Below are 12,438 nucleotides of genomic sequence, written 5' to 3'. Positions count from 1 at the left end.
AAGTTGTGATGGTCATGTGTGCCCAAAGCGGATAATATCTTATTGGGTTGTGTGTTGGCTATGACATTTATGAAAATACATTTTTTTCCTCTCTCCAAAAGTAACGCATATCAATAAATTTGTAAAATTCCAACCTAATTTCTCAAATAATTTCTTCCCAACATATTCTTATAAATTAACCTTTTTCCACGGTTAGAAGAAAAAAGATGGGAATTATATGGTTAAATTATTTTCTTTTTTCCAAATGTTTTGGCCAAACTTGTAAAGTAAACAGTGACTGAGGCCCTCTATTGTAATGCGATTCTTCTTTGAAACAATTTCCGCTCTTAACCAAGTCAATTTCTCCCTTCTACAAATATTTTCCTAGGCTTGCTTTGAACCCCTCAACAGAGCAATACACACGACCTTCAAGTCTCTGATTTTTCATGGGTTTGGGGTTTCCCTTTAACCGCCAAAACCATTTATTCCAGTAGCGGCAAGGGGAGAGCACGGTATTAAAGAATTGTTCTTTGAGGTTTTGGGCACTTACCCTTTTACATCTTCACCTTCTTCTGAAATGGGTTGCTGTTACGCTTTGCCGTTTGATTGTCTATGAATGTGAATTGTTTTTAGCTTTTCTTATGCTTGTTTTTGGAGAGAGCAAGCTTTGACTTGCAACTTGGCTGACGTCGTCTGTGTTCTGTACTATGGCTAATTACAAGAAACCCCGTTTCAAAGATGCAGCTTTTAAACGTTTCCTCTCTGTAGTTTTAGGTACTCTATTACTGGTTTCACTTTTAGTAGTTTCTCTTGGGACCAATGCAACGCCAGGTTCAAGTGGATTGGATGAAGATTTAAGTGAAAGTGTTGTTAATATTCAGAGTTTTAGGGAAAAACTCAACCTTCCTAAAGAGAATGATTTTTCAATTCGATTGGAGAAACAAAACCGGTTGCCCCCTAGGAATATAGATCTGTATCCAAGGTTAGCCAAAGATCATATAACCATTGTTTTATACGTGCATAATCGGCCTCAATATCTCCGAGTAGTTGTTAATAGCTTGTCCAAGGTTGTGGGGATAAGTGAAACTTTATTAATTGTCAGCCATGATGGATACTTTGAAGAAATGAACAAGATTGTGGAAGGGATCAAGTTTTGCCGATTGAAACAGATCTTTGCCCCTTATTCGCCCCATGTATTTACTGACAGTTTTCCTGGTGTGTCGTCGAAGGACTGTCAAGAAAAAGATGAAGCTGGGAAGAAACATTGTGTTGGGAATCCAGATCAGTATGGAAACCACCGGTCTCCAAATATAGTTTCTTTGAAGCATCATTGGTGGTGGATGATGAACACTGTGTGGGATGGATTGAAGGAGACTAGAGGGCACGATGGACATATTCTTTTCATAGAGGAGGACCACTTCATTTACCCCAATGCATATCGCAACTTACAGCTTCTTGTATCACTGAAGCCTAACAAATGCCCAGATTGCTATGCTGCAAATCTGGCACCCTGTGATGTGAATTTAAGAGGAGAAGGATGGAATAGTTTGGTTGCAGAGAGAATGGGAAATGTGGGTTATGCCTTCAACCGGACTGTATGGAGGAAAATCCATGGGAAGGCTAAAGAGTTCTGCTTCTTTGATGATTACAATTGGGATATAACAATGTGGGCAACCGTCTATCCTTCATTTGGCAGTCCAGTGTACACGTTACGAGGTTCAAGGACTAGTGCAGTTCACTTTGGGAAGTGTGGTTTGCATCAGGGCCAAGGGAAGACTAATGCTTGCATTGATAATGGATCGGTGAACATTCAAGTAGATGACATTGATAAGGTTGCTAATATCAGACCAGAATGGGATGTTAAAGTATATCAGAATCAACCAGGGTATAAAGCTGGGTTTAAGGGTTGGGGTGGCTGGGGGGATAATAGAGATCACCGATTGTGCTTGAATTTTGCTCAAATGTACCATTAATTTAACACTTATTATTCAACTGTCATGAGTTGAGACTTCAGCATCTCACTTTTCCCACTGTTGTAACTGGTGAGACCTGGATATTTTCTTTTTCCAATAGTTCAGAGAAATACATGTATTAGAAGTTGTTATACTTTTGTATCTTTGACGTCTTATTTTTATTCTTTCTCCAATTTTTTGCTGCAAAGAAACCATCTTTTTTGTTGTTTCCATTGTGATTTTGAAGCAATATGATACTTCTAGAGGTCATAAATATTTATGCTGGGAGCAAGTAGATGCCTTTCTGGCTATTGAGAGCAACATTCTATGTTGACAGTAGTGGATTCCTTTTGAGCTTGGATTGCTTTGTAAGTTGGTTGACATGCAAAAACTTTCATTGTCATATCAATAAATGGAAATAGACACCCAACATCTTTTTTATTACCTTTGTCTGGATGAGTTTGCATATCACCTGCTTTCTTGCATGTTCACAAAAAAAAATGCCTTATTTACATTTCCCATGGATTGTAGATTGTTGCATTGCCCTCTGATATAAATCAATATTTTTGCTTGATTATTGGCCCGTCCTTCATGCATTTGTTAAGAGACGGACCCTATCTAATTCTAGTTCTTCATAAAGCATAATTGATGTTTTACATATATTTTCAGTAGCTGATGATCTTTTTGTCAATGGTTTAGTCGGCTAAGACTGTTTGTTACTCGACATTAGTTAGTTGACCTGTGAAACTTTAGTCTATGTTCACTGAACGATATGGTACTATGTCGATAGTTGACAGGATATATGAACGCCATGTAGATATAATAAAGATTGATGAAATGAGTAAGTGGAATTGAATGACTTATTACTCTATTCAAAGAACTTCAGATGATGTCTTAATGAGTTCTTTCTAAAAGCATACAGCTTTTGTCAACCCCAAAAACCTAGAAGATGTTGATGATTGCATCTGTTTTAATGTTCAAGCTGATTTAGTTTGTATACTGTGCACCATTGTTGCATCTTTAACCTTTGAAACAGGCTATTAAGCTTTTTAGGGTGGATGACAAAGATATGACTAGTTTAGAATGGAGAATGATTATCCACTTGATATAAACTTTTTAACAGTAGTTATGTTGACTGGAGACTGAGAAAGTTGTAACTGACGAAAGGATTGTAGAAAATCTTGTAAAATCATGCTTATTTCATTCATTGATGTTCCAACATTATAATGAACTGATAAGACAGATCTGTAAATTGAACTTGCAGCTAACTGAGAGAAGTGGGATTTACAATATACATCAAGTTCTAAAATAAGTTGTTTCAATATCCAAAAGTATCAGCAGAAATTGCTGTGGTACAGAGTAATTGCAACTCTTATGCTAGGCTTAGTTTTACATCAAATTTCATTGAACGGAAAATTTTACAAGGAAAAATGTGGTATGAGCTGTTTGGATGAAAGTTCCTCTAAAACTGAACAACTGGAAGAGGTTTGAGTTTCAAAGGTAGGGTAAAAAAATGAAGACAAAAGAAAGTGTCTTTCCTCATATCTACACCTTGTGTTCTCATTTTCTACAAGGCATACATACTCCAATATCGACAATGAACTGTTTCATTTTGTCTCTGCACTGTTCATGTGTGTATAATGCGTGCATGTACCCTTAAAGTTTAATCTCTTCTGACATTTTGTGTTCTCAATCTTGGTATGGAGAACAAGGATACCTATTTGCATGTTCTATCAGCAGTGTGTTCAAGGTTCAGTATGAAGCAATTAGTGAGCTAATCTTCAGGGTTTTTTCCCCTATTCTAGTTGAAACAACTTGAAGCTGAGGGCATACTGTATCAGATCAAAGTCTTGGAAACTACTCGGATCAAGACAGCGGGTGAAAATTTAATAAAAATAAGTTTATTTATGGTGTATTATGCTGAATTTGTTTACAGGTAGATGCGGGTAGAGTGGGACTGACAATGTCAGTCGCTGAAATGCTATAAACTAATCAACGTCATCTGCTGGGATTTGAAGGAGCTTCTGGTCCTTCCCTTCCGAGATCACCAGCTCGCAACACTTACTGTTTTGTTGATTGAATGCTCACTCTGTTATGCCAGTAGTAATCAACCATGTTCATACTTTTCCGGTTGACCCCAGGTCATTCTTTCTATATCTACTAATCTACTTATTGTCCAGAGATGAATGCTACCTTTTAGTTTGCAAAGCAGAACTTAAACACCACCATTCTCCTGAATTTAGATACAGTAGCCCCTTTTCCTCTGTTGTATTTGAATTTAAAGTCGATGAAACTATGTATCGAATCAAAGCTCTTTGTTTATAGAAAGTAAAACATGAGAATGAAAGGAATCATTTCCCCTAGAGTTAAAACCTGGTATGAAATGGGAGAAACAGGAAGACCAAGGAAGCAATGTTTATAGTTTTGTTTATCTTGTCATCTTCTTAGATTTGGACTAATGTACGGTCATAAATAGAAACGATTCACTCAGACAAACACTTTGCTTTGAGTGTGAGGGTGACAGTACTCTGTTTTGCCAATCCCATATATGTATGTGAAACTAATGGCAAAGACTAAGAACCATTGCCATGGTCTTGTAACTGATGATGTTTGTTTTCGTCACTGTCCTAGAAAGGTTCTTTTGTATTCACCTCCAATGATGTGTGAGAGAGTTGGCACAGCGGCGACGACTCATGTCAAAAGTGTTGTATGTATCATCCTGTATCTATTCTTTACTTGAAATTAAAATGAATTTCCCACACTATGCTCTGTCTCGTTTGTTTAAGAATAGAATCTTGTATAGTGATGGGACATGTTCCACTACAATTGTTTGATCAAATCGTTGATGATGAGGGTCATTAAAATTGTTAAGACCATATAGTATTCGCATCCGGCACAGATAGAGATATAAGTGTATGATGCTCCAAATGGATGAAAAAAAAGTTAGAAAAAAATGAATATATTGGTGTTGAACACATACTTTTATTCAATATTCACGTCAATTCTTGGTAATATGTGAAAATTGGACTTGTTTTAAGTGATAAGTCAATAGATTAGAGGACCAATTCTAGTTGTGGGGTCTTGAGATGGGAGCAGGTCAAGCACGGCAAACCTCTGGTCTGCCACTCTCCTTGCTGTCAATTTAACATGGTTTGAAGTGTTAGGGTCCAAGGGAACCCCAAAGCTAAAGCAAAATCTGTATAGGTTTCATTTTGGTCATTTGTTTTTCCTTCTTACTATTTCTCTCTTTTTTCTTTTTTTTCTTTCGTTCATATAATTTTGTTCTTCTAATTATTGTGTGTGCATGTGGGAAGGGCAAGAAATGGCAAATAGCACTGTAAGTCTATAATCATGCAGCTCCCAATGGGACCCTTAGAAACCATATGGATATGATGGAGATGAAGGATAGACAAGCTGTTTGCGGGAAAAAAATGCTGATTTAGTGCTTAGTTGATGCCGATGTTTATTTAGTGGTGGGGTTAAGTCCCTTTCTTTTTGTTCCATTTTCAGATGGAACAATGCTTGGCAGCTCAATATGAAGTGTGAAATAAAACACCGTATAGGATTTGAGGATCTTGAAGTTTGTGCCATTTTATTTACCCCCAATCGGTTCTCTTTCATTACTTTTGTGTTAGTTCACCATTTATAATATAACTTTCACTATTTATGGATAAGTCATATATATTCTGATCACTTTCTGGAGGGATGTATATGGCGAAAAACTTTTTATTGTTAACGTAGGTTCAAATATGCCCTCAAGATATTCAGAAACTTCTAATCTACCTGGTGCTTATCCTTCCATGGGGAATAATTTCTTGGAAAGTGATTTATCTGATTATCTTCAGGATGAGAATAGAAGGCATTCAGACTTTGAACTTTCCTTGTTCAACCAAATATACATGTGTTCACTATTTTCAAGTGTTTATATTGTCCTCTTTTGCATCTTGTTGTGCACATTCATAGGTCCAAGGGCAAACACAATCATAAAATCCTGTAGGAATCAAATTGAATGAATTTAAGATGCCTTCGGCTTATAACCCTCATCTTTCCCACCAAACTCATAGTTTAGAACTTTAAAATTTTCAGCTTATATGTCGAAAAAGCTATTAAGAAATGATATATATATATATCAAATAAACCCCGTATTAATTTTGCATTCAATTAAGTTCCTACCGTTAATTAAAATAATCAATTAAGTCTCTCCATTAACAATTTCTATCATTGACCATGTTGACCATTAAAATAAATTGATAGACAAACCAAATAGTGACATGTGGTAACTCCTAATTTAATCTAATATTTTTCTCATAAAAAATATTAAAAATAAGAAAAGTTATAATAAAATAAAAATATTAAATATTAAAAAATATAAAAATATATTAAATTTGATATAAACTTATTAAAATTATAAAAACTTAAAAACATTATAAAACTATAAAAATTAATAAATTCTGATAAATTATAAAAAAATTATAAAATTAATAAAACTTATTTAAAATTGGAAAATATGTATTATAATTCTTAAAAAATAAAAAATATATATTAAAATTATATAAACTTATAAAAATCATTTAAAAAACCATAAAAATTTGAACTAGACTGGTTAGCCTAAATTGGCAAGGGTATCGATCTGGGGAAAGCCATTAGACCGGTTGACTAGGGAATCGAGCAGTTGAACTATTTTTTTTAAAATGTTTTTGTCAAACCAAAATTTCATTATTCAACTATTAGCATATGTTAAAATGAAATACTCTAACCAAAGTTTTCAGAACCGGATCGGAAGTCGAACCGATCAAGCTACCGATTTGTCAATTCGAATGATCCGTCCAATTCAATTAAATAAAACATTAAAAAACCAAAAAATATTTTTTAAGAATAAAAAGATCGGTTCAATCTTCTGGTTCCCAGGTCAATCAGTCTAATTGCTTTCTCTGAATCGATACTATTGTCGATTTTGGTTTAATCGATCAAACTGACTAATCTGGTCTAATTCAAGTTTTTATGATTTTTTTATAAGTTTATATCAATTTTATAAAATTTTAATATGTTTTTATAAAATATGTTTTATTAATTTTATAAAAGTTATTAGAATTTTTATAATATTATAATAGTTTTTATAAGTGTATTTAAATTTTCATATTTTTTTTATAATTTTTATGAGATAGAAGTTATTACATGTGATAATCTAATTGGTCTATCAAGATGTTGTAACAATGAATGTGATTAATGAGGAAAGCGGCTACTAGAAATACCTAATTTAGTATTTTAAATGTTAATTATTATTTTAATTAGGTTGACTTGCATAATCTATGCTCCAAAAAGTTAATTATATTTTCAAACAGCAAAGTTTGGTTACCATTGTGAGATGCCAATCCATGATTATTTGCATCGCTGTAGTTAATTTACAAACTCAGAAATAATTTCTGAGAAAAAAAAATAAAACTGGGAACCAAATTATTGTCAAGAGGCAAGCAATGAGTTGCAGAAATTCTGCTATTGAGCCATAATCACTTGGCGAGCTTCAAATTTAATCCCTTCTTTCATCTTTCTAATAAAATCTTCACATTTCTTGTTTAGCTCTTCATCACTCATCCACCCAAGTTCTTCATCTTCATCCTCCTCCATTGATCTGTCTTCTTCACCTTCATTTTCTACAACCAAGGGCACATCTGCTTCTTCTCTTTGATCAAATTCTGCAACAACGTTGGGTTTTAAATTGGACCCTTTTGGCTCTGATGCTTCAACCTCTAATTTACTGATCTTCACAGCCTTTTCAGCTTTAACATCAGTCTCTACACAACTACTACCGATCAAACCCGAGCTGGTGGCAATGAAAATAAGCAGCCCATTGCAGAGCAGAAACATGTAATTCTTGCCTACACCGGAACTAAAGAGTTGTAAACCATATGCCAAAGCTTGGAAGTTACACATAAAAGGGTAGGATAATATAACAGAAAGAAGTGAAAATGGGAGCAAAATCTTGGTGAGTAGCTTCACCAAATGAGAGGTGGTGATCAATTGAATTCTCTGTTTTTTGTTTGGAATCTCCATGCTTGTTATCTTCTCTGTTGGGCTATGAAAAAGGGATTTGAAGAGAAAGAGAGAGGAAGCTTTTGGAGATTAGGTAGGTACTTGACATAAGCTAACAGGAGAGACCAGAGCTTTATATAAGAAGAGTTGGGTACCTACTTCCTGGAAACTACCCCTTCTTCTCATGGGAATGATGTATGGGTTAGAGAGCCGATTTGGCAACCACTTCTGTCGTCTTTATACTATTCAATTTCAATCAAGTCTACCACTTTGCTTTTTGAATCTACTCTCCTTCACTTTTAAAACTACTTTGAAAATGTTATTTTTAAGAAAAGTGTTTTCCAAAAGAAAATGTGATTTATTAAAAGTGTTTTGGATTGTTGTAAAAAATTAAAATAATTTAATTTAAAAATATATTTAATATATTATATATTGGTAATATAATAATAATTACTATTAAATCTATGCATCTATGATTCTTTAAAATATTTCATGGTAATTTAAGTATTATCAAAATAGTATATCATAACATTTTTAAGTTAAATTTAATTCTTTAAACTACATGCAATGACATCTATAATGATAAATGGGCATGATTGAATGCTTTTTTATCAAATATAAGTCTACCTCTACGAAAATTAGGTAAATGATATTGTTCTCCTTTATATGATCCAATGAAACCTTTCAATTGGGTATATGTAGAACCAACAAAATAATATTTTCCTATATGTCATAAGATATTAACCGGTTAATTAAAGAACTTATATTTTCTATTAATAACTAAATGTAATAAATAAATTACCATTTGATGGATGTGGAAACTTTGGCCTTAGATCTCGAATTGCATCAAATAAGATTTTAGTGTCATGCGATGATCCCTCCCATCCAGCCACTACAAATGTCAAGCACATATTGAAATCACATACAACCATAATATTCTGAGTTTGGACACTTTTTCTTTCGATGTAAAGAATTTGTTCATTTGGTGGAAGAATTGTTGAAATATGTGTATCAAGCACAATTGGAATTAAATTTCTTTTCGTAAGTTGTTTATACAATGTGAAGCAAACAATGTTAAATTTGTTCTTTTATTTATCTATTATTTATTTGATTTTTTTTTGTGAATTATAATAACAGGTCAAAACCTGAACAACAAATGCGACTAGCTCAACTTGAACTCAAGCCACACCTAAGACGATAAACACCCTTAACCATCAGACCATCACATGGGTTCATAAAAATATATAATTTTAAATTTATAAAAATATATTGTTTAATAACAAAAATGTACAAAAATCACGCTGACATTAAAAGCAAGTATATAATTTTCACCTCCTACAAGACTTAAAAATTTTCGTGCATAGAAATCCTTAACAACCAATCTTACCTCGTATGATCATATATAGAAACGATTCACTAAGATAAACACTTTGCTTTGAGTGTGGGGTGACAGTACTCTGTTTTGCCAACCCCAAATATGCATGTGAAAATAATGGCAAAAACTAAGAACCATTGCCCATGCTCCTCTTAACATATATTTATTTGTTTTCGTCACTGTTCCAGAAACTTTTTTGTGCATTCGCCTCCAATGGTGAGAGAGAGAGAGAGAGAGATGGTGCAGCAGCAACAGTTGATGTCAATGTGTTGTATGTATTATTCTGTCTTTGAAATTAAGTGAATTTCCCACACTATGCTCTGTCTTGTTTGTTTAAAAATATAACCTCGTAGGGTGGATGGGACATATGTTCTACAGCAATTGTTTAATCCTGCTTCTATTTAGTCATAACATGCTAAATGCTGTAATAAAAATTGTTAAGACCCTACTATTGTCTAAAGTATTCGTATACAATACGTATTTAAACATAAATATAAAAATATGATCTTTTAAATATTAAAAAAAAAGAACCATTTGATTTCTCGGCATCCATGTTAGGTAACCATAGAGGACCAAATCTAATTGTGGGGTCTTAAGATGGAGCAGGTCAAGCACGGCAAACGTCCTGTCCGCCACTCACCTTTGCTCTTAATTTAACATCTTTGTAACTGTTGGGGTTCTAGGGTACCCCAAGTGAATGGAATGGCAGTGCTGGTTCCATTTTGTTCATTTGTTTCTTTAATTCCATATATATGTTGTTGTAATGATTGTGTGTGCATGTGCAAAGGGCAAAAGGCTTGCCTTTTTTCTTTTTTCTTGACAAATTGATGCACTACAAGCCTTCCCAATGGGACACTTTGAATCAACTAGTGTATGCAAGTTAACTGGTCTTTTTAAAATCAGATTATAGTTTATTGTTCTACTTTCCCGTTTAAAGGTTTAGAATGGAAGGAATTCAAACTTTGAACTTTCTTTGTACAACATAGATAGTAGATTCATAAGGGTCGACTTGGAAGTGATTGCTGACAAAAGTCTGCTCACTGTTTTTAACTGTTCACATTGACCTCCTTTGGGGATGACTTCAAGTCAACCCAGCTATTGCTTGGTCGCTTCCTTTGATTTAAAGAAACCGACGCGGCAACAACCCTGCACATGCATAGGGCAGTGGCCAACACATTCATAAAATCGTGTAGGGAACATAATTAAAGAAAGATCAAACAATGCTTATCTTTTATTCAATCTTTATTTGGATTTGGGCCATAATTGGATATCCATTCATATTTAAGACAAATATGTTTAAGGATATTTTTATTTTTTAAATTTTTAGGATTAAGACCAAATTAACATAATATGTAAATATTGAAGAAGAAATTTGTTAAACTTTTTAGAATTAGTACCGAATTGATAGGTTGTGTGAAATGTTAAGGACTAAAATTATTATACCAATGAAAATAATGCCACGTGCACAAAAACTTAGGTGACTTTATGAGGAGTTTACCCTAATTTTTAAGCTCTCTCAATCCTTGGACGATACATTTTTGCCGTATTTGTTGATATGAAAAATTGAATATTTTTAAAGATAGAAATTTTGTTCTCTTTAAAATGTTTAGATAATATATATCATAATAAAAACTATAAAAATTCTAAAAATTAAATATTTATATTATATTATTTTTATCTTCTTAATTATATTATTTGTAGAAGTTATAAAATTTAGTTGGAAAAGTCCGGCCTCCCTTCTGTAGCAATAGGCTCCACCTTCAAAGCATATGTTTAAGTTGCCCTGTTTTATATAATGGGCCCCTGCCCCCAGTCATTGGTACCACGAAGATAGCTCCCCCTCTAACTCAAAGACCAGGAAAGGCGGGAAGGAAAGGGCTTGATCCCACACTTGGTTCAAGGCTTTAAAGACCAGGTTCTAGGCGTTTTGTTAGCTCGGTTCCTCAAGCTAGTAAGTAGCTGTCCTGCCCTTGAGCCAGTGAACCTCAGGTCGAAAGATGCCTGCCAGTGAGACAGAGTCATTCCAACCAAGGGGGTGGTTATAAAATTTGTAATAAATTTTTAAAAAATAAATATAATATATTTTAATTAATACATACAAACAAACTTAAGTATTACACGGAATAAAAAAAAAGTTTATATTTTATATTTATGTTCAAATATATAATAAACATAACTAATTGAAAAATCAAAATATTAAAGAAATGGAATGAATTAAGATATCCTCCGGACCTCTTATTTGCCGGAAATTAAACTTTTAATTACTTGGTAAGAGAGAAAATAAAATTCTTATCGAGTTTAATACAGATTCGAACCATATTATTCCATCCATTATCAATGCATTATTGTTTGATTTACATAGACCAAAATTTTAAAGAAAACTCAGAAATCAAATTTCTGAGGGGAAAAATGAAAGAAAGAAAGAAGAACAGGGAACCAAATTATTGTCAAAGTTAGGGGCTTTCAAAACACAAGCAAAAGAGAGAGAAAAAGGTTGCAGATTTGATGCCTAGAGTGCTTTAAGTTGTGTCAATTTGTAATCAGTAGGCGAGCTTCAAAGTCACTCTCTTTTCTCATCTTTCTAATGAAATCTTCACATTTCTTGTTTAACTCTTCGTTACTCATCCACCCAAGTTCATCTTCATCCTCCTCGTCTGAAACAACCTCGTCTGATCTGCCTTCTTCGCGTTCAACTTCTAGTTCTACAACCAAGGCCACCTCCTCTTCTTTTTGATCATATTCTGTAACAACTTTCTCTTTTGGCTCTGATGATTCCACCTCTAATTCTGTTTGACTACCTCCCTCACTGATCTTCACAGCCTTTTCAGCTTTAACACCAGTCTCTACACAACTACTACCGATCAAACCCGAGCTGGTGGCAATGAAAACAAGCAACCCATTGCAAAGCAGAAACATGTAATTCTTGCCTACACTGAAACTAAAGAGTTGTAAACCATATGCCAAAGCTTGGAAGTTGCACATAAAAGGGTAGGATAATATAACAGAGAGAAGTGAAAATGGGAGCAAAATCTTGGTGAGCAGCTTCACCAAATGAGAGGTGGTGATCAATTGAATTCTCTGTTTTTTGTTTGGAATCTCCAT

General features: G+C 33.8%; 3 protein-coding genes across 3 annotated transcripts; 1 reads left to right on the top strand and 2 right to left on the bottom strand.

The window, feature by feature from the left end:
* The first annotated feature begins 265 nt into the window (after positions 1-265).
* On the top strand, positions 266-2,093 carry LOC107954941 (alpha-1,6-mannosyl-glycoprotein 2-beta-N-acetylglucosaminyltransferase). The gene has a single exon (XM_016890635.2). The coding sequence runs from the start codon at positions 687-689 to the stop codon at positions 1,950-1,952; it is 1,266 nt and encodes a 421-aa protein (XP_016746124.1). The 5' UTR covers positions 266-686; the 3' UTR covers positions 1,953-2,093.
* Positions 2,094-7,424: 5,331 nt separating this feature from the next.
* On the bottom strand, positions 7,425-7,982 carry LOC121219184 (uncharacterized). Its single transcript, XM_041096880.1, has one exon. It carries the CDS (start codon positions 7,980-7,982, stop codon positions 7,425-7,427), a length of 558 nt encoding a protein of 185 aa, XP_040952814.1.
* Positions 7,983-11,865: 3,883 nt separating this feature from the next.
* On the bottom strand, positions 11,866-12,438 carry LOC121219183 (uncharacterized). The gene has a single exon (XM_041096879.1). The coding sequence runs from the start codon at positions 12,436-12,438 to the stop codon at positions 11,866-11,868; it is 573 nt and encodes a 190-aa protein (XP_040952813.1).

Source organism: Gossypium hirsutum, chromosome D07 (genome assembly GCF_007990345.1).
Source record: "Gossypium hirsutum isolate 1008001.06 chromosome D07, Gossypium_hirsutum_v2.1, whole genome shotgun sequence".
Lineage (NCBI taxonomy): Eukaryota > Viridiplantae > Streptophyta > Magnoliopsida > Malvales > Malvaceae > Gossypium > Gossypium hirsutum.
This window is presented reverse-complemented; position numbering and strand designations above follow the sequence as displayed.